This window comes from Phasianus colchicus, chromosome 2 (genome assembly GCF_987193195.1).
Source record: "Phasianus colchicus chromosome 2, bPhaCol1.hap1.1, whole genome shotgun sequence".
In the NCBI taxonomy this organism is placed as follows: domain Eukaryota; kingdom Metazoa; phylum Chordata; class Aves; order Galliformes; family Phasianidae; genus Phasianus; species Phasianus colchicus.
The window spans coordinates 2,604,882-2,628,391 of NC_143437.1; the positions used below are offsets into that span (position 1 = coordinate 2,604,882).

At 41.9% G+C, this 23,510-nt stretch overlaps 1 protein-coding gene across 13 annotated transcripts in view; it reads right to left on the reverse strand.

Moving 5' to 3' along the window:
- The window catches only part of LOC116231878 (uncharacterized), an 81,476-nt gene that overhangs the window by 39,379 nt on the left and 18,587 nt on the right, over positions 1–23,510 (reverse strand). For 11 of the 13 annotated variants that reach the window (XR_016463795.1, XR_016463797.1, XR_016463796.1 and 8 more), the window contains one exon: positions 1,823–1,910. Coding sequence is in view for 2 of the 13 variants with exons in the window: in XM_090134523.1 (XP_089990649.1) it covers positions 1,641–1,672; positions 1,823–1,910 (120 nt within the window). In the remaining 11 variants the exon portion in view is untranslated. Of the gene's footprint in view, positions 1–1,344; positions 1,673–1,822; positions 1,911–9,222; positions 11,778–23,510 lie in introns of those variants that run through there. The other 2 variants (XM_090134523.1, XM_090134524.1) reach the window with 2 other exon arrangements.

The following is a 23,510-nucleotide window of genomic DNA, read 5'->3' on the forward strand; positions in this document are numbered from 1 at the left end:
AAATTCCAACACAGAGCAGCTAAATGCCAAATATGTCACTTGGAACTGTTTATTGAAGACTGTGGCCAGAGGCTGGCTCTTACTCACTAGTGAGGTAGAATGGACTCCTATTTTCAGTTTATTCTTGGTAACAAAATGAGGAGAAACTGAGGCCATTGGAAAGAGACCACCTGAAGAACTCTTCCCTAAAGCAACTCTATTTTTTCAGACCTTTACAGGGAAGAATACAAAATTTAGAGCCTACGTGCCAAGAAAATGAGCTTATCATTATTTAAGGATATCTTGGAATAAAAGACAGACTTTTCAAAGAGGACTACGAAACTTACAGAACTAAAAATGAAAAAAAAAAAAACATGTAAAGTCTATCAGGAATCAGTAGCTTCTCATACATAAAGAAAAATATCTACCACCATTATGGGAAGGTCTGAGGAACTCAAAATAAAGCAAAGCATTAGTTAGTGGTATAAAATGTAGACAGCAACATCTATATTGATCCACTGGACACTTGAAGCCAAATGAACATTTGAAAGGTCAGTAATTTTACTTGTGCCAAATTGGATGTTTGTCATTTGTATCAGACCAAAAGGCAAATATCTGAGTAAATTCATACATAAATTTGATTACCCCATAGCTCTAACAGCAATCTTATGTCATCTGACATGAAAAATGTAGAGAAAGCGCATAATCCCATGTAGCATGCTGATGTAAGGGATGCAGGTAGCATAGAAATACATCACATGGCTAATGCCTATTTTGTGAGCTTTATAAATGCCATGAAAACACATTTTCCTCGAACAGCAAATCTTAAGGTTCTGTTGGCTACTCATTAAATGATTTTACAGGTGGAGATAAACTCTCTTTTTTTAGTGCACTTCAGAAATAGCTGTTGGGTCTTACGCAGACTATAATTTAAATGGATTTATTTTTAACTGGTTTTAATGTTTCAACAAAAATTAACTCAATCAGTTTCCTAACCAACTTTGAAGTGTGATTTTAGCTTTAAGAAGAGAAAGGCATGTAGCTGTATTTTTGCAAAAAGAAAAAAAAAGATATTTCCACTTAGTGTCTTCTAAAGACATCACTTGATACATACAGCACGAAGCCTCGAGGCTCGATCAATCAGTGGCAGTTGTGCCACTAAAATTAATGGCTACGGGACATGACTCAGGTGAGATTTTCTTTTCCTGGAGTATTTAAAATTTAGAGAGTAGCCTGAGAGATTTCTACAACACAGACATAATGGTAATAAATAATAATCACTAACTGGATCTGTCCAATATGACAAAGGAAACAACTGTAAAATAATTCAAACAGCTGTTATAAGGCGGTATCTCTCGTGATGAAATCAGCTGACATCCTCAGAATGCACATGAACAGCACAAAGGGACGTGAACTGACATCCTGCCCTTCTGCAACTCCTTGGGGTTTATAGCATTTCTGCAAAAATTCTGGTGACTCACAGCCCCATTCTCCCACAACTCAGGTACCTGGGAGCTGCCCCGATCAACTTTTATTTCTCCTACGCCACTCCTCTTTCGGAAGGTGGAAAAAAGATTGATGCAAAGCTGTACACTTGGCAGCTGTTGGAATCTGTGTGACAAACTGTCCCATCCTTCAGGGAAACACAACACACACAGTGACTACTGCATGGACCTTCCTTTGTCCGTGACACCTAGGAAAGGAAAGCATTCAACACTGGCAGCCTAGGGGCTAGCAGGACAAGCTGAGCCCCTGGTAATGCTTCCCTCCACTGCAAAATTACAGCTATGCTTCACTGCTTTCTGCCCCCCAGGGTACAGGAAAACATAAAGTCCAACATTACCTCTGCTCTTTTGTTGCTGTGATTGTAAAGACACCCATGTTATGGTCCACAGATTTCTGGCTAGCATGAAGATCATACTCTGACAGGCCTGCAAAGAGAGAAAGATCTTTTTAGGTCACTATCACTACAGGTCACTATCAAAGAAAGTCCGTTAGGGTGAGATTCTGCAGGGCTGCCATTGAACCCCTACTTACAATTGAGCTCTGGTTAGTTATCATTAATAGTTTGATTACATCACTCACTGCTAATTTTGTTTATTGGACTACACGACCTCAAAAGCATATAAACAAGGTGCTTCGACACCCTATAACCACCTAGTATCTCACTCTGCTGCTGCTGTTTGCTTTATTTAGCTGTGCACAGCTGGTTTCCCTGGAGCCTGCATTTCCTCAGGAAGCATGCACATGAGCCTTGTCTTTGTAGGCTGACTCGCTCTACGACACCCAGACTGATCTGTTGGGCCCATCATTTGAGCCAGAAAGTTTATAACATATCAGTAGTGGCACAGAAAGTTTTCTCACGTAACAAAAGACAGAACAAAAGCCGTTTTTAAAATCGTATCTCACTAATTTTAAAGACGCAGTGTTATTTACATCAGTTGAGATACGACATGAAATAATTTTGCACAACGTGCTTTTAACCAATACACACCACTGTTTGATGTAACTACTTAAGTCTCCTTGGTCTGCCCAGAGAGGAAAGCTAACAGCGTGTGTTATGTGCCTTCTAGTAATCCTGGTGGAGCACGAATGTTAGCTTATTAAAGCAAATCCCATCTACTAAATAACCACAAAGAACTCGATAGCCCCGACTGACTGCTGTAGTGGTTTTAATGCCTGGAAATTCTAACACCAGTTAGAATAACGTGATAGACTCACAATATAGCAGCTTAACCAGAAAAGCTCCACGTTGCACAAACGCAGCCTGAAGTGCAACTAATTCTCGTTGCAGTTTGCCTAATTATATCAAACAAATGTGATTTGACCCCGTAACTGTGGTCACGTTAAGACGAGAGTGCGAACCGCTGTGACAGCGCACGGCCTGTGCCTCCCAGCTCCTCCTGTTCCATTAGCAAGCCCCCGACCTCCCGCAGGACCCCAGCAGCAGCTCCGAGCAGCACAAAGCAGCAGGAGCAGCATGGAGCAGGTGCTGCAGCCGCGGTGCACGGGGAGGGAGAGCCGTGGCTCTGCTCCCCACCTCTGAATCGCCACGACTTGGAGGGGCCTCGCTCCTCTCACAATGCAGCTTTCGAAGCGGATCCTATGCTTATCAGGGGTTATAATGTTACATAGCCAGACAACTAGTAAGGCTGGAGGAGAAACGGCCTAAAGCGCTTTTGTGATTAGATCCAGCATATAGTATGTTTAATGGAGGCACAGCAAAATGAAATACATAAATGTAAATAAGTCGCCATCCAGTCATGCTGCAGTCACAGCTCTGCAATCACACATAGCAGTGTGGCACAGTGGGAAAACACATCACATGGGAAAAATACTGCTTAGCAGTGACATCGTAACAGCCATTTGAATGGAAAACATCACAGAATCACAGAATTGCCAGGGTTGGAAGGGACCTCAAGGATCATGAATCTCCAACCCCCTGCCACATGCATGGCCACCAATCATCCCACCTAATGCTAGACCAGGCTGCCCAGGGCCCCATCCAATCTGGCTTTGAATACCTCCAGGGATGGGGCATCCACAGCCTCTGGGCAGCTGTTCCAGCACCTCACCACTCTCTCTGTAAAGAATTTCCCCCTGACATCCAACCTAAATCTCCCCTCCCTCAACTTAAAATCTTTTCCCCTTGTCCTGCTGTCACTCACCCTTTCAAAGAGTTGATTCCCCTCCTCTTTGTAGGCTCCCTTTAGGTACTGAAGGCTGCAATGAGGTCACCCCGCAGCCTTCTTTTCTCCAGGCTGAACATGCCCAGCTCCTTCAGCCTGGTGACATGTTCTTGACCATTTGTATCATGTTCTCTCCCATCCTTCTCCTTTCTGTTTTCCACGTGTCCTGTCCCCGCAGCCTCTCAGAAGGGGCTCCTTAACACTCAGTGCTCACCACTCTGAGAACAAAGGCATTCAAGGCATTCAGCTTTGCTTTGTTTCTTGCATTGCCACAGTTCTGTGCCAGGCAGGTCACTGTAAGTGTCTTAAGGAACCCCTAAAAAGCCGTGTTTTCCATACAGCCTTATGTCTCCATACTTACTAGGCAAGCCATGACATTCCCATGTGCTCTCATTCAAATCAAATGGAACCATTGGCATCCAAAGCCAACAGCACCTACAAGTGCAATCACCTATGCACATGCCTTTAAAGTTGCATTCTTATGTAAGCTCTCAATGCAGACTAGCTGTTCCGGTCCCCAGAATGCATTTTAATGCCTTCCAGCTTGAAACAAGACAAAGTGAGCACAGGTGTGATGAATCTTTCTGATCTGCCAGCCAGCACACTTGCCAACGTATTAAGCACAACTGCATGAATATAAAAACTGCAATGAGGCCAGAATCAAATGCTCATTAAAATCACACTGCTGACCTTTTAAAATGACAATATAGGATAGCTGTAGCTAAAAGAAACAATAAGGGGACAATAAAATCGTGTTAGAGCTCTCTCATCTGTGCTACAGTAAGCTATGCGTCTCTTCTGCTAAATGAACACAAGTTGAAAGAACGTGATGTTAGTCAGTAGAGGTATACAGTAATAATATAATATTGCAAAAGGAAATCCAGTCACGTTGTTTAAGACATGGAAGAGTTGGTGCCTTCTAAAACTCACACCTTGCACAACAATCCATGCAGGATTACACACCACTTTATATGGCACGATCCGAGCACTGCCGGCCCAGGTGACCAGCTGGGCATACACTGCCAGGTCCTGCAGGCAGCTCGTCTCCTTTGGCTCCTCAGACAGTGGGTGGAAAAGTGAGAAAGCCACTTTCCCCATCAGGAAAGGCTGTGCCATGCAGGGCTGTGCCACCACTACAGAGCTATCATTGCTCTGTGACTGCTCCCAAAGACACGGGATGCAGCCAGCTCAGGCACTGACAACACACAATAATTTTCTACTCCTTTCTCCTAACTACACACAGCCACTCAGGTTCTTAGGAATTTGATTCTGAAATGGTGATTTGTGAGGATAAGGGGTGTAAATGCCTGCCCACACCACGCATATGTGGCAACCACATTTAGAAAAACAGCTTCCTACAGCCTCAGCACTGGCAAGACAAGACATTTCTTGTGTTATATTCCTATTTCCATGTGTGTCAGTGTGTCTGTAATAACCCACAGACCCCTCTGTCTTGATGACTTGTTAGCAATGTGTTAAAGAAACATTTCATTTGGATCTCCAAAGTCCTGGCAAACTTGGACCGAATTCAGAGCAGGTGCCAATTTAGGGCTGAATATAAACTAATGAGACATTAAAATGTCCCTTTGGTCATTCTTTTATGATGCAGCAGGGGGCCATTTCTTCCCAGACAGCTCTTCTTATTAAACGTCCATCAGTGAGAAATTTGGAATATCCTCTGAGAGTGTTTCTTTGGGGAAACAGCTGAAACCTCCAAGCTGTGCATCCCTTCAACACTTGTGTTATCCCACAGTTTATCTAACTTAGTTGTTCGGCCCCATCTTTTCAGCTTTGGGCTTCAAATTCTTTCCCACTCCCTGAGGCATGCTATATACTTGTTTTTAAAATCTTGGAGAATACGAAATAATTTGTTCTCCTGCCCAGCATCTACAGAGTTATTTGGGAACAGCAGGATTTCTTTAAGGCTCCTGATTGAGTTTCTCATTTAAGTGCAGGAAAGCAACTTCTATTCTGCACCCCTCTCAGCAGATTGTAGTAAAAGAGGAGAGGGAAAAAAACAAACAGCAAAGCTCTGACAGATGGTACCCAGCGTTTGACTCATGCTGGGCTCAGCAGGACCTATAGTTTAGAAGGTTAGGACTGTCAAAAAGACTCTGCTTATCAAGTGAGTAACAAAGTGTGGACTGCCAGGCTGTTTCCTATAGAAAACTTGCATTTTACATGTAATTCTCAGCTATCTTTCTGATGCTTCCGAAACTTCTGAGGAGCAGATGCATGCTTTTCTATTTAAGAAGCAGTGGGAAGCTGTCCTGCTGGGAGCAGCCGGCAGCACGGCCGGCCAGGGGCTGCAGGGACCTCCGAGTAAACCAGGCAGCGAGGGCAGGACTCTTCTTCATTCTCCTCTTGCAGTTCATTCTCTCTGAAATTCTTGCCCCAGACTGAGGACTGCTTTAGCAAAGCGATGTGGCAAAACGCAAGCAAAGGCAGAAGGGTCAGAGCAGAAGGCAGCGCTTTGCAGGCTTTTCTTTTTAAGTCATTTCCAAGCTCACACCAGTCAGCGTTTATCGCAGCACAGAAGTGTCTGATGTGACTACAGACATTAGTGAGCGGACCTGAAGGCAATCTGAAGTCTGGAGAAGTGCAAATAAGAGGTTAACAGCTTGTACCCCTGTTCACTGGTAAGTCTGGACTTTTAATTTTGGGGCCAGGGTGGTCACTGCTACGTGTAGTGTGACTGTGGATAGGGGACAGGCACTGTTGTTAATCATCACTGTAGCACTGTAGTCACTCTTTTTCCTCCACAAAATGACGCCAGTTAATTTGTTAAACAAAAACATTGTTTTAGTCATAAAGTAAACTGGTACCAACAGTTAGCAGCTGCTCTTCAACAGAGAGAATTAATGAGAAAGCAATTGCACAGCAAAATGCAACCTTTTTATTGCCAGCGCTCAAGCTTCTGTCATTGCCTCGTTTGCTTTTTATTTGGGATCTGTGAAAAATGAAACGAGTGCAGTGAGTTTACAGAACGTAATTAATTCAATGTGGATTCATTGCTATGCCCGGATTCAGAGCTGCTTTATGAAAGACTAGTTTGGTAGTAAGTAGGCAAGGAGCAGGAACTGATGGTGGCAGTGCCAGGCACAGCGAGCAGCGTGGCTGCACACAGCTTGGTAACTCTGGTCAAGCTGCTGCCAGAAAATACAAGTGTGTGGTCAACAATTCTCTCATTACAATTACTTATTAATTAATATCACTTTGATTGTGTTTAAGCTAAAACCAATGCGATGCTCCCGGAGAATATAGCTCACGGTGCTTTGTAGAGGCAGCCCGTGTTTGAGAATGCTTTACCTGGTTTCTATATTCAAAACTTGCTCTGAGTACAGCAGTGAGCAATGAGGATATTTCTTTCATTCTTTTTTCAATCTTGAGTCTAAGGCAAAAATTCTGGTCTGAAATGTGGTTAATTTATTTGAGGGCTAAATTATTTCACCTTCCCTCTCTCAAAAAAGGGAGAGGGTCAGCAGTTGAGCATACAACCTGTTGCTTTTCACCTCACCTGATCTCAGATTCCATTCCCCAATTCAAACCCCCAACAAGTTATGTAGAGATCATGAGAAAAGATATTATCTGTCCAAAACCTCAATTCTCTTTAGCTCTCACATAATTAGGCCATGACCCCAAGTGAAGGACATCCTTGTGCAATATTTTTCTGAAACAAGCACACAAAAATTTTCTCAGCCACCACTACAGAAGGTGCATCCTAGCAGAAGCTGTGTTCTCATCCCGTTGCTCAGCACAAACCCGAGGACCTACAGCTCAGGGACAGGCCATCTCCCCTCTGTACTCAGCAGGACTCTCTCAGGCTGTGTCGTGCTGCTCTGCTAAGCACAAGCTGCCCTGAGTCAGGAGCTGTTCTCTTGCCCTTTCCCCATCCAAGGCAGGTCCCACAGAGGGGCTTACCAAAGCATGAGGGGTCATGGCAGGGAGATGCCTGCCAAAGGAGAGGAACTCCCCTCACTGGGCTTGCCAGGACCTTTTTTTATTATTTTTTAAGAGGAATGTGGAACAAATTATTACACTGACCACGATCCTTTGGTTACTCACCAGATTTGCCTTAGCTTAGTCCCGTGGATGTACACGTGAGCTAGTGATGACTGATTCTCATTGGCACAAGATGTTCACCAAAAAGACTGAGAAACCCAAACCCAAGTGAATATTGGTAGCCAAGAAGTGATGTGGAACAGAGAGAGGACAAGCAGAGATCCTTTGCTCCTAAGGATCTGTTGCCAATCTTTGGGAACCTCTGGGTCGTGAGCAGCAGAACTTTCTCCTCCCTGACCCCACATCTGCCCCGGGCAGAGCTGAGCACCCAGGCAGCCATGTGCTGCCAACAAGGGCAGCGGGCAGCTGGGTCACTTCAGCAGCTTTGACCAAACTATCTGCAAACTGTGAAATAAATCCCATGAAGGAAGGTCTTGACCGCTCCTCTTGTTCTCCAGATACCCAAAAATAGATCAACAAAGAAATTATTAACCGTGACCCAGAGGGCAAAAGCCTGCCCACTAGGCTGAGAGCTACTTTCACTAACACCAGGGCCTCCTCTTCCTCATACACAAGCTCCCATCCCACTCTGCACACAGCAGGGCTGCTGCTGCAGAGCGGCTGTCCGAATCCTGACCTCACCAGAGCAGCTGCAGGCAGTCCCAAAAAGGACAGAGGTGGATTTACTTGCTGCTCAATCTCTGCAAGCCTTTTACTACCAGCATCATGGGACGTCATTTAAACATTATTTTTATTTATACCTTAATCGAAGTAAATATGCAAACAGCTTCTATAAATTTTATAAAACAGACAGGAGAGGGAGCTCTCTCTTCATCCCACTAGATTATGAATGGATTTTGCTGAACATATTAAAACCTAACCACATTTTTATTCTATGTCACATGTTACTTCTTGTCCTTCTTTTGTCCTGGGACCGTCTCCTCTTAGCAAACAACTCTGTAACACGAAACATTGCTGTGTACCACAGAACATTTTTTTGGATGAATGCAGTAAGCACATTTTGAAGGCACTTTTAATTTTGGTATAGGAAAAAATGAGGATATAATTCCTATTTACAAAATTCTTCTTCCCTACTTACTGATACATATACAGTCATACAGCGTGCTCTGCACATATGTCTGCATCAAAAGTGCACTTCTTTAATATCCAAATTAAAGCACTAAGTGATTCTTTTAACTAACCACCATCATTAATATGCTCACAGATATTTTGTATTTACCCTGAGATCTATCACACCAACCTGAGATTTCTGGCAGATCTGTGTGCAATTTGAAGGTAAATGCCTGAAACATCGAATTCAGAAGAAATGCATACAAGCAAATAAGCCACAGCTAAAATAAATCCAGGACAAAAGAAAGTCACTCTCATCTTACTGCCTGCATGTTCTCATTGTGTTTACTTGAAAATCTTATTGTAATATGATCTTCATTTGAAATTCTGAAAAAAAGCAAAAATGGACAGCAGAAATGCTTGTATCAGCATCCAGATATAATGCTAAAAATCAAACTGTGAGTTACATCTGTCTCGTAAAGGCTATATAATAAGATTTACTTAATCCATTTGAAAGAAAAAAAATGTTTTTGTCCCCCAATTTGTTGCGACATCTGAAAGTTCATGAGGTTATGACCCCTCCTTAAGAAAGCATCTTCTACCACCTGCAAATACCCCAGGAAAGCAGTCTGAAACAATAAAACACGTGCTAGTTAACCGTTACCCAGGCAACGGTTATGCTTCAGCAATGGGAGGTTTCAGCCCCACGGTGGCTTTGTCTAAAAAAGACATGGCCCAGCTGTTACCAAATAACCATTGTTGTAGATCATCGGGAAATAACAGTCAACACGAGCTGAGCCCTGTGGAAGTTTCTATTCTCTTCAGCATCAGAGGTACAGCTGAGTAAAAGGACAGAAAAGCAGGCAGTTTACTACATAACACAAAATACGATAGTAGTAAAGATGGTAAACTGACCCTTCGATAGTAACTCATCCTGGAGCGTGTACAAATCGATTGCCTTTTCACTTGTAGGATGATGACTTTTCTCATGCAATAACCTCAATACCCTAGATGGCAAATACTGAAATTATTAATTAACCAGAGCGTCAGAAAGTTCTAGAGCCTGAGGACGAACTCATCCTTTGTGCTTAAAGTGAATCAGCGTGCAAAGCCCTTTTTTTATTCCTTGCATCAAAAGGACACTTGCTCATGCAGCAACAGATCAGCCTCCTGTGCAATAGGGATGAACAACAGTCAATTTTATTGTCTTGAAACACGGTATCACTGCTTTCAGTCAAAACTTCCATTTCTCTTTGAGAAGGAGTTTGGCTGAATATATCGGTTAGTTTGTAGAAGAGACTGAATAATATAAGAGGGTTGTTTTGCAGGTTTTGTCAGTTGGATTTTGCCCTTTTGTTTGCTTTAAACAGGACCGTCAAACCCTAGAGCCTGGTCAGTCAATGCAGAGCTTTCAGTAACAGCAATACACCAAGAGTTCATTCTGCTCTTTATGAGAGGTATCCTGTATTTCACATCAGCCCATTCACTTTACAAAGCTGACTGCTAGCTACACTAGAGGCTGCTGTAAGATGTGCTGTGCTGTGCAGTGCTCCTCCATCCACTCTGCAAAGCCCCCAGCAGCTGCCAGGAGAGGCCATACCTGTACAGAAGCTGATGTATAACCACGCAAAGGCTGCACTGATATCAAGATATTTCATAATCTCCATTTTATTTATTCTAAGCAAAATACAAGCTGATTTCTCCGATACTGAAAGGTGAGGCAAGCGGAAAATGTGGCTCTGTGTGTTGCAATCATAGAACCCTTAGAGTTAGAAGGGATCTTTAAGGTCATCCAGTCCAACCCTCCTGCAATGCACAGGGACACCACAGCTGGATCAGGTTGCTCAAGGCCTGATCCAGCCTCACCTTGAATGTCCCCAGGGTCGGGCATCAACCACAACACTGGGCAACCTGTTCCAGTGCCTCACCATCCTCACTGTAAAATATTTTTTCCTTATATGTAACTGAAATCTATCCTCTTTGAAACCATTTCTCTTTGTTCTATCACAACAGGCCCTGCTAAAGAGTCTGTCTCTTTCTTTCCTGTAGCTCCCCTTGAGATACTGAAGGGCTGCCATCAGTTTTTCTTGGAGCCTTCTCTTCTGCAGACTGAACAGCCCCAGCTCTCTCAGCCTGTTCTCCTATGAGAGGTGTTCCATCCCCAGGCTCATTTTTGTGGCCCTCCGCTGGACACTCTCCAACAGCTCCATGTCTCTCCTGTACTGAGCACTACCCATCTGGACGCAGTGCTCCAGGTGAGGTCTCACAGCACAGAGCAGAGGGGCAGGATCCTCTTCCTCGCCCTGCTGGCCATGCTGCTTTTGATGCAGCCCAGGATACTGTTAGCTTTCAGGGCTGCAAGGGCAGATTTCTGGCTCACAGCAAACTTCCCATCCACCAGTACACCCAGTGCTTTTTCTGCAAGGCTCCTCTGCCCCCTTTCATCCCCTAATTTGTATTGGTAGTGGATGTGACCTCCATCCAGATGCATGACCTCGCATTTGGATTTGTTGAACCTCATGAGGGTCCGCTGCTTGGCCTGTCATTCCTCTGGATGGCATCCCATCCCTCTGATGTGTCAACTGTACTCCACAACTTGGTGTCATCAGCAAACTTGCTGAGGGTGCACTCAACCCCACTGTCAATGTCACTGTTGAAGATGATGCTCTTTAATGAGCATCAATTCCAGCACCGACCCCTAGGGGACACCACTCGTCACTTATCTCCATCCAGATACTGAGCCACTGATCACCATTCTTCGGACTTGATCCTGCAGCCAGTTCTTTGTCCATTAAACAGCCCATCCATCCATATCTTTACAATTTGGAGAAAAGGATGTTTGGAACCATGTCAAAGGCCTTATCAAAGTCCAGATAGATCACAGCAGAGGCTCTTCTCTGGTCCACTGATGCAGTTACACCATCATAAAAGGCCACCAGGTTGGTCAAGCAGGATTTGCCCTTGGTGAAGCCATGCTGGTTCTCCTGTATCACCTCTCTGCCTTCCACATGCCTTAACATAGCTTCCAGGAGGAACCTGTTTCGAGGCAAAAAAGTTAAGTACCTCAGCCTTCTCCTTGTCTTTTGTTACCAGCCTGCCTGTGTCACTTACTGGGGAGGTACCACCCTCCTGGACCTTCCTTTTCTGGTTGAGGTACCTGTAGAAGCCTTTCTTGTTCTTCTTGGCATCCCTAGCCAAGCTCAGCTCAAGCTGGGCCTTGGCTTTCCTGATCTCATCCCTTCTCAGTCTAGCAGCTTTGTTATACTCTTCCCACAGTACCTGTCTCTGTTTCCACTGCCTGTGCATTTTCTTCTTGCTCTCCAGTTTGACCAGCAGGTCCCAGTTCAGCCACACTGATCTCTTGCCTTCCTTTCCTGACTCACTACATCTGGGAGCTCTGTTTTGTTCCTTTGCTCATGAGGACAGTTTCCTAAGGTGTTGTGCTGACCACTCCCTGAAGAGCTGGAAGCTAGCTTTCCTAAAATTTAGTGGTGATGTTGTTTATGAAAATAAAGTAGCGTTCATCTCCACTTTGATAGGGCCTGCTAGTATTACAACAAAGTACAAGAGTGAGTTTTTCTCTAGAAAAGACCTCTCCTGATAATCTGCTTAGCAGGAACACAAGCTGTTCCTTATTTGTCTACACTGTAAAAGCTGTGAGTCACACCTTACAGACTTTTTTGGGTGGATTTTTTAAGAATCTGGGACAAACCATACCTTCACTTTCAAAAGACAAAAGGAAATCAATAGTGGTCTTTGCTCTCCCTATAAAGTGTATTAAAGATTTTTCACTGCAGAAGAGACTGAAGATCTGCATCTCATCCTTTAAATTCTTTGGATTTCTCAGCACTGGCAAAAATAATTCTTTTTGTAAAATGAAAGCTCTTCACCAGAACTGAGGAAATCATTCAAGGTACAATAATATGAGGCTTTCATTGCCTCCTCTGCTGCTCACGAAAAGAATCTAAGTAGCTTACATTTTTTCATCCTTCTAATTTTTCAGCCTGTCTTTTCTCCTTACTCTTCCTAAGTTAGCCTGTTCTAAAGCATCCCACTGTATAAATCTAAGGTCCAAACCTTTAGCTTGAGCTAAAGGTAATTCTTTAAATTATCCACACATGCACACACACAGGTTGCAACATATTCCCTTCCCGATGAAACTGCTCAGGCTTAACTCTCAAAACCAACTACTCAAGGAGCTCCAAATTCTGTCATTTCTGCAATTTCTGCCAGGGGTGACTGGTGTGCACTTCATAGGTTCCCTGGCAGCTGGTCAGTGATTTCAACTCACACATATCAAAAAGGCAGAACCCCTCTTTGGGGATGACAGCAGAGAGCCCGGCAGGCAGGGACTGGGTGGTGGGCTCTGGATGGTCTGGTTCTCTGTTACAGGTTGGTTTGTCAGTGATGGCCACACACAAGCAAAGTTAAATATGTTGCTGTCACTCAGCCAAACCTGCTTTGCCTTCAAATCCAATTTCTTGTCTTTTTTTTTTTTTTTTTTTTTTTAATTATTTTTTGTGCTTAATGCTTGGAATTAGCAGGATTTTTATAAACTAGAAAGACCATAATTAATTTCCTCTCATTTGCTTGCATCTTAGCATTTTTTTAAACAGCCAGACAGTACAAGTCTATTCATAATCTGTGCCTCAGAGAACACACAATTCAAATTTAAAAATGCACAAGACATAACAAGTGGGAGAGCCATAAAACAGGTAAGAATTACATTGACCTGAAGGAGAAGGAAGGTCAGTACCAAACAACCTTGGGGAGATTGCAGCAGTCAGGGGGGACTGGAGACAACATTTTCTCTCCTTTCTTTCACAACACCAACAATTGGACCAAAAAAAAAAAAAAGGGGAAAGAGAGAAAAATTTACAGAGAAGTAACCACTGCCATCTCATTATAAATGAAATGTATTATTTTGGCAAGGAAAGCAGAAACTTAAATTTGCTGTAGAAGAGACCAAAAGGAGTATATCAGAGTGAGGGGCAAGGAGAAGTATTTGTTCACAGACATGTAGAGGAAAGGTGGTATTCTCAGCTTCAGCCAGATCACATCCAAGGAGATTGTGAGACATCCACAGTGTAGCCTTTGGAAGATAGAGATCCAGAGAAACTGGGAATGCAAAGTATGTTGGAACCAAACAATACTTTAGTTATTATCAACATAGTCATCTAGTCCTCTTGAAAACTTCTAAGGAGTTCCATCAGGTCTTTCAACAACAGAACATTCTTCAACAATTTATTCAAAGTTCAGTTTAAACTCTGACAAGGATTAGTAAAAAGAAAATCTTTCTCTTCTTCTTCCTGGATGAAAGTCGCAGACTGGGAAATCTCTGCAGGCAAATGTGATGTCTTTATAGCAATCTCACAATTACCTGTAGAGATTCTACAATCTGGCATCTGCATACACAGTAATTATAAAGTATTCAGTTCTTCATCTTCCACACCTCTGCTGAGTTGAGCTGAATTGGATCCAAATCGCCCAAACAGCATGTAGCTGACTGTACACTTTTCTCTTAATAATTTTAATGAGTCAGAAGTTGAAAACAAAAGCATAAAAACTATATATATGAACCTGCTGGACACTGAAAAGTACTGTTAACAACTGTACACTAATGGACAACTTTATTACAAGCCACACTTGAACTGTGAGGGCTTAGTGCCCTGTTAGGAAGCTGCACCTACTGTTCAGTGAAGCTGAATCACAAGTGGGATTCCATTGGTTCACGCTGCATTGGATGAGTTCAGCTTTTCTAAAATGATGATGTTTTAAAGAGCAGTTTGGTTGATGAGTGGTCTAAACATCAAACTTTGTTAAGTTGCAGTAAGAAGACTCTTTGAAAGAAACATTTCTTTTTCAGACAAAAGAATATCTACCAATTCAGGCCGTCATGAAAGGCAAAAGGAACTAAGGAACTAAGAGCTATTCCACTCTTGAAAAGCTCCTCAAATCTTATGCCATACCTACTTAAGTCTTACTTTCACCACTGGCAGAAACGTGCTGATGCTGTGAATTCCATGTGCAGCAACAGCAAAGCTGTGCACTTTTAGCAATATGGCACAAGTCGTGCAAACAGCCTGTGAGAAGCTGACTGCATACATACCCTGTCTGTGCTTCAGAGTTAATACATCACCAAACAAAACATGCCCAGTTCACCTCCCGGAGACTGTAACCAGAATTTGTACCTATGTTTGTGAAGTATGTCACAACACAACCTTCTGTGACATCCATACCACCTGAACAAAACTTACAGAAAATCTGGGTAGGAGGACAGCTTGGCATAAACTGACATCATTGGAGACAGAGCCGTGCATGCAAAAAGCCAGAGGCTCAAAACAGAGAAATACTGACTCTGCACAACAGCCTTGATAGGTTGCTCCAAAAGTAATGCCTCCTATTATTTCCACAGAAACTACAATGCAGCAGTGCATGTTATCTACTGTTGCTGTAGCCACTGCTGAAATGCACAGCCTGTCCCTCACTGTGCCCATATCCACTGTTTGGACTGTATTGTTCAGCAAACATTGATGAATGTCACTGGTGCAATTTGTTCTGCACAAAGGAATTCAATCACACACCTTTGTTTCTTACGCTCTTTCATGGCAGACACCATTGTGTCAGGCTGCCCCTCTGCTGCCATCTGTCACATGGCAACAAAATGGAATGGGATATTGGTGGAAAAGTTCAGTCTCTACTGCCATACCACCAACATCCGCCTCTAATGTCGTCGGCCAACATCATAAAGTGGAAGGCATTACTTTCAGAGCAGTCCTCACGCAAGACTTTCCAGTTCCCCAGACTTCCCAGAAAACCACTACTGCTCCAATGGTTACCACCTTTATTCTAGATCTGAATCAGAGGTGTGAGTGTTATCTATTCTTCTCAATCAAGTGCTAATTGACAAATGGTGAGGGCATGCATGTGCACCTACCATGATTGCATCTGATAACTGTGCATGCAGCCACAACAGGCATGTCAGCAATTGCATAAAAATACCCAAAAAACAAAACGTGGTGATATCCTACCATAATTCAAACAATGGCAAAGCTCCATTCATTTCAATATCATGACTGTTTCAACACAAGCCTGAAATATTAGTTCTGGGACTGGGGGCAGAACTGAAGTTGGAACCAACACATTTTCCCCCATCAGACCTTTATAAATTATCCTTACTTTCATTAAAGCCAACTTGTTCTTTTCTACTGTATCCTGACAGACTGTTTTAATAAGCTATAAAATGTGCTGTGCAATAAAAACATCAGTTACCTTGTACAGTTTTAAAACAATTTATCTGACTGTTCCACGCTATTATTTTACATCCATCTTCAATTATTCAGTCAGCACAAGCCCTGCAGAGATATCAGTATGGTGCCATACATTTCTCAAAATGCCGCTGATGAATAATAAAGCCTGCCTATCCATTTAGATTTATAAAGAAATGCATCAAAGAGAAGTTATGCTGACAAATCCAACCCTGAGAAAGAAATCAAATTTTCATTCCAAGAACTGCTACAAACCGATGCTAAAATCACTTCAGGCTCACCTAAAATTTTACTCCTTTGATTATTTGTAGATGAATTTTCGCTGCTGCTCTGAAGAAGAGGATCTTTTGATTCACCTTTTATATTTTGAGATGCTGACATCATTTTAAATATTTTTTGACATACTGCCAGAATTAAGTATGCTTTCACACCTCTGATTTTAGAATGGCGCCAGTGTTTTAACTAAAATACCACACACGAAAGAGAAAAGTAAATTTTTCTGCAAGTTTCAAGATCTTTTCACAAAACTGTAGCAGTTATGTCAATGCCAAAAATGTACAGGTTTTCTGGATAAAACCTGTGCCCAGTGATGTCAACACAAAGTCTTGCATTATACTCTGCGGGATCAGGATTCCTCCAGAAGCTTTTCATCCTTATTCTAATCATCTCTTTACATCTACCTGTTTATTAGCAAATCTTTTTAAACACGACATAAATATTTGCCACTCATCAGAGCTAGTTTGAACCCATCATACTGGAATAGTGGAATATTAAATACCACGTACTTCAATTTTTATTTTTTTAATCTAAGTCTAAATAAAAGATCTTGAACACATGCCACAGTGTGAACTGCCAACACAGCTCCCTTCTGCAGCTGCACCAAGTCAACACAATGGTGACTGCCACCCACTACTCCAGACCATTTTTCCTTCAGGGCTGCCCAGGTTGCAGAAACCAAGTGCTATCTATTATTTCCTGATTCCTTTTCAAAGTGTTTGATTCCTTATTTTAGTACCATGTAGAACTGGAGCATCACCTACTAATTATCCAGGCCTAAACTTAGCAAAACCTTTGTTATGTCTGAACATTCCATTAGACATTTTCACTCCAAATTACAGTATGAAAAATATTGAGGCTTGATTGTTTGATCTTTCATCTGGAAGTTCTAAACTCTTTTAATCAGTCTTGCATTCATTTCATAATCTTGTTATATGCACGTTAACAACAACAACAAAAAACAATATCAGAAGAACATGAAATTTGAGGAGCTGAGCAAGGAAAAATTAGCAGGTGCCAGAAACAAGGTTGTCTGTGTGTGAATACTCTCTACTTTTTGCATTTGCATTTGCAGTGCAAATGGATTACATGCTCTAGAGCAAGATTAACATTCTTTTACCATAAGGTTTTTATGCACTAGTATAAAGTTAAAGGTATTCCCAATCTCTCAGAAGCTTGGAACACCTTTCCACCCATACAGCAGTTGGAAGGCAAAAAAGAGATCGTGCATGTTTACCCTTGGAAAGACATTCAACCCCCAGGTACCTCCTGTATGGAATGCTCATCTGTATCTATTTACACCATACGATAATGCTTGCTTAAATTCCTACCTAGAAATGGTCTCCTCCTGTTCTTTCAAGCCTTTCTTTCTGAAGTTCTACAAGCATATGCTTGGATGCCTGGACAGCTTAAGTCCAAATGACTGTTACTGAGCAGCCCTCCTCTGTCCACCACCACCAGATCATGACCTCAGTGCCTTCTCCAGATGGCATTTGCGTGTATGCTGAATGGCAGCAAGAGGAAAGTGCGTGCTTGACCAAGCAAAAGAGGGGGAACGAGACTTGACTCCACATGGTTTTAACTTCATCACCACCAATGGAGAACAGCTTAAGTAACATAAAAGAAACCAAATTCACAGTAGTTCTGTGTTTGGTAGGCACGCATAGAAAAATCAGCAGAGGTGATATGCCTCCTGGCTCCCGAGCCTACTCCCTCAGCCACAAGTTTTCCTCCATTTTCACAAATACACAAACAGATGAGAAAGTCTGGTCGTGTCTGTATTTGTCTGGAGCTTTGTTCGGGACTTTATGTATCACCTGATGCCTTCTTTTGTCCAGCAAATACTGCTGAACTGGCTGAGCAAATATAATCAGACCACCTGCCAAGCCTGCCTCTGCTTCCAGTAGAAGGCTGTTCTTTCTGAGAATTTTGTGAGTTGCTCCCCTGCCAGCATGCTCCAAGGCTGCACTGTGCACGGGACTTCTCCCAGACAAAAGCAGCCGCTTTGCATCAGTGGTGGTACAGACTGTATTCCAGGGGCCTCCCGGGTTTAGCACACAAGCTAAGGAAAGCAGCTTGGCCCTGCAAGAACATCTGATCCAAACACAAACCCTGCTGCTACACTATTCTTCTGCTGCAGCAAATGATGATGAAACAAGGATGATAACTTTGCTTATCATCTTCTGTAGGTGATCAGCTCCAGGAAACAAGATTATATTTTACTTCATCCTTCAGAAAACTTTCTTATGGCTTTTCTCTCAACATCTACTTTTTACAACGTCATCAAATGCCTCCACTATATCCAACTTGTTCTTCTATTCTCATCCGTTCTGTGGCAGTTCCTGCATTTTATTTCTAAACATTTGTGATTCCAGTTACTAACGGTGTTCTTCAGACTTGCTGGCAAAACTCCATAGTGACCAAACACTAAAGCTGGATTTGGTTATAGTTCTCTGCACAGTAATTATAGCAATTGGTGCTACCCTGGCTTGGAAGCACTGATTGCTAGAATTACAGGAGCATAGACAGAGGTAAGTGCAAGGAGCTGAAGAAACACGCACATCATTGTTAGAGGTTTGACAGAAATGGGTTTTTGAGACAGTTCCCTTGAACGTATATTTTACTGTACTCCCTATTATACAAAGGAAGCCAACATGCAGTGGCTGAACCAGAAAGAACAAGTTTGAGTTATGCTTTATCAGTTTACACGCAGATTGGGGCATGCCAAATATCACCAAATAAACTAGATCTCACTTCAACAAGTGGAGTTGCTTAACAGCACCTCTCAGAAAAGATGCACAGAGATCTAAATGCTTTAACGACAGATTTTCACAGTACCAGGTGCCGTCTGTGGAATTTTGCCATTTTTTTCCTGTGAAAGATGCTCAGAGAAGAAACTTAGCTGACAAGAATCCACTTGCAGGCCTAACCTGGATGGCTGTGAATTGGCTTAATCTCAGCTGGCAACTGTGAGCAGTTAATAATTCTCACAGTGGTATCTGGGATTATGCTAAACACAGCAATTTCTTTGCTCTAATGGATTAATAGACCTGCATGGCACCTAAATTGCAGAACCAAGACATACTGCTGCAATGCACAAAATCCCAGCACGCCATGCAAACAAGATTAACCTCGTGGCTCATTCAAACCATGCTGAACTCCAGACCCTGCCACGATGTCTCCTATCCTTCCCAGCTTTATTGCTGCAGCACCCAGCAGAGGAAGAATGATCACAGGTGTGAGCTGGGCGAACACATTCAGCTGACATCACATCTCATCTCAGCACTGCCAAAAATGCTACTTGTAAAAATACCTTGTGAAAACATTGGTCTAGCACCAAACTGTATGGCAGATGATAGCTTTTCTGTGTTTCATCCTTCACATCTGAGTTTTTTTAAGACAAATTTCTGTATGCAAACTGTTCAGTTCTTCTCTGTCTTGTTCGTTGATCAGTGTTCCACCACAACCACTGTTCCCTCAATTTTCCATTACCCAAAACAACTGCAATCATTTTTTCCTGGGTTTCTGACCTTGGTAGTGTGCCAATTCAAGCCAGTCAGGATTCTTGTAACATTTTTAAAATTGAAGTTCATGTGCTGAAGAGGAAGAAATGATAATCTATCACTTTAAGAAGCACAGCTATCAAATCTGTGCCTGTACTTTTGCTAAACAAGGATTAATACAATGTTTAGGAAATGAAGAGTACGGTTACTTTTATCTGGCTCTTCTTTATCCTTTAAATAATGTTAAGCTAGAGATATCAGCAAATTTTAAAAGTACCTTCTGTCTCTAGTTCAATCATATTAATTTAAGAAACCATCACAGTTTCACGATAATGCCATCACTGATTTTTGGTAGATATCAAAGATCATTAGTTAGCTAGCTATGAAGTAATCAAACACAAATCCTATTATGCTAAAGCATATATCCAGCATCGTGGAAAGCAAAGGCCCTCCTTGCTACCAAATGCCATTCACATGTTTTTCTTAAGCTGGCAAACAAATATGCAATAATATTTGTTGCCACAATATCATTCTCTACTTTGCTGTGCTTGCAGTTTGAGCACTTAGAGTTCAAAGATGCAGAAATCAGTGCAAGACTCCTATTAAGGTCAGATGGCTTTAGATCAGCCTATGGACCTATAGATACCCAGCAGAAAGGAGTATTATGCATAGCACATAAAATAGTTACATTAATTTTGCCACATCTTAATGGATGAAAACACTAGATGGCTGATTTTAGAGATGTTTTCCTAGGTTTTATTTACATGTTAAATTCTAGGGATCACCTGTAGTCTGCCAAAAACTGTTCATGTCACATTAAGTATCAAAGGATCCTGATAAAGGATGACTCACTCTGATGTACAGAAGTTGGAGCTGAGCACCAAAAGGTATGAGAAAGGTTCTTTTTTGCCTTGCAAAATTTTAGATGAAAATAGTTCTGAGATAAAAGTGATGAAGTGATTCCATTTCTATCTCAGTAATTGCTAACAGAAACATCTCTGCTATAGAAGGGTAGAGTTTGTTCATTATGTTTATGTGCTGTTAGTTATCAATCTCATTAGTCACCAAATGTCACTGACATGGTTTGTTTTTCCCTGGCAAATTTTCTTTAAATTCCCCTGTTCACTCCAAGCTCCTTCCTTCCACACCCTAAGTCCAAGTTAATGAAAATATCCAGATCACGGTGGGACACAAATTGCAGAGCATTTTAACAGACAGATATAATAGACAGCATGGCATTTGTATCACAGAAGCAATAATTAAGTTACCAACAGTAAGGCACATAGTAGATTAATTTTATTACATTTTAGGTCAGTACCAGAAATACAAAACCCAACTACTTTCAGAATCCTTGACTGCACTCTTACAAATATAGTGGATAGAAGCAAAAATATTGATGCCTGAGGGATTCTAATGACCAAATTCTGCTTATCCTGCATGTTACTTGCTCTCAATACAGTAAGATCAGCAAATAGACAGGCATACCTGGCTCCTGCACATTCAGTGGAAATACCCAGGCTGGCTATTAAGAATCAGGTCTGAAACCAGATTCTTCCTTTCAAATGTAGTGCTCTTTCTAGATCCAGAAAATGTGTGAGAAATAGGACAGTAGCATCAGGTTTGTAGTTCCTGTTGCCAAAATGTTGCACACAAAAAGCTGATACATGCTGGCATTAGTTATAATTTCTCTTGAATTTCACAATTCGAACACTTACTGAATTTGCAGGCTCGCCCTGCTGAGAGCCTACATCATTTCATGCCTTTTGGTGAGGCAGAACACTTGCTGTCTTAAGCTGTCCAACCAAAAAACAACAGTTCTGAATAAAGTAAAACTTGCAGAGGTATAAGGCTTGCTATCAGTATTATTTAACGTGATTGTTGGTAATATTTATTCTTAGTAATTCTTAGATAAACCATGACTGTGCTCGAAGAAAAATAGAATTTCCCTAAAAAACTGAGTGGTGCAATGAAGCAGGTTTTTTTTTTCTTCTTGTACACTGGCCTTGTTGAGCCTCAGCATTTGAAGATGAAAATTAAGAAAAAAGACATTAAACAAGGACACTACAACTGAAAAATTTAGGATGTAACCAAAGTCACTGCAGAGTTTTTGATGTCGCAGATACTGCATCAGGAACTGATTGGATAATAATCAGTCACCATCAGTTCCTAATGCATTGCCTTCAGCATCTAAACAAGCATCAATGAGTTTCTGCACTTTAATAGCTGTAATATTGCAATGATTATGCATTCACTAAATGCCCACTCACCAAAAGCCTGACAGCTCTCCCACAGTGGTATAGCATTACCTTCAGATGGAAATACAAAGCTATCAGTGCTGTTCAGTGGCACACCTTGCTCCCTTCCAGAAAGAAAAAGAAGGAAAAGAAGACAAAGTTCTTGCCTGATTATTATCTCAACCATGGGATTCTGATTTCTGATTTCTCTTCAAAAAAGATTTGCAAGACATAGCTAAAACATAGTCAGTGATAATGGCAGTACTAACTTTCATGGTGCCTTATTTCAAAGAACTGCAAAACTACTTACAGTATGCATTGTATTACTGTAATACGTGCACATAAAGACATGCATATGAATTTATACATACATACATACATTTGAGAATGGAAAACTATAGAGGGAGAAATCTTTTCTGCACTGATGAAACAGAGGCCTCACTGAACTGGAGCACGGCAAAGGACAGCTTATTATGTTAATGACCAACAACTCCTTCAGGTAGTGAATGAAGCATATCCAATATTGATAGTGTATGACATCTGAGTAAGTAACAGACCACTTATAAAACACGCAAATATGACAGATCTTTCAGGCTCTGTGGGATTTCACATCTCCAAAGGTGATTTGAGCCTCGATTTAGATCCTAGCTGAAGGGCACAGACCTCATCAACACGACTAATATCAGTTGTGCAATTTCTTAGCTATGTACTGACTCAGAGGATAGCAACTGGACCTCCCAGTACATCTGTGGATATGTTGGAGGTCTCGTATCTCTATTCTGAGCGTATCTTAACCAATGTGAATTTGTGATCATCAATCTACAGCATAAATCTGGATAAACTCAAGCAGGAAGACGTACAGCCGGACATCACAACTATCAGTGAACTTATATATTCTGATTTATCAGAAAAATAACCCATCAAATCTTACCTGCACTCTGACACAGAACACAATGCCTTCACAGTTCTCTGAGTGGAAAATGAATAGCTAAGAACTTAATTGCGATACATCGGCGTCATCTGACATTGTTTTATTCTTTGGTGTTATTCAGACCTAAAGCTCAAAAACTATAAATACAATCTCCTGGTTGTTTCCTTATGAGTTTTACCCATTTCTTCCACACAGAGATTAGCTTAGCCACAAACTTTGGATGAGAACACAGGTCTGGAACTCATCACCATCCCACAAATTGCAGGCTTTCTTAACCAAAGGTTTGTTTTATCATATTACATCGGTAGGAAACAAAATCCATATTCAAATCCAGAATCTATGCATTCGGAGAACGGAAGTGCTGGCACAGGTCCACTGGTTAAACCCTCAGAATTAACCAGCCCACTGAGAAAGCAATTTGCATAGCACAGAAGCATTCTGAGGGCGCCACTGTACATGCAGAGACATGGAGTGTTCTCTAAAAAGCAGGAAACATGGCTTGTGGCAAGAGTAATTTTAGAAGTAAGACAAGAAGCCTGAGTAAGCAGATGTTGTCT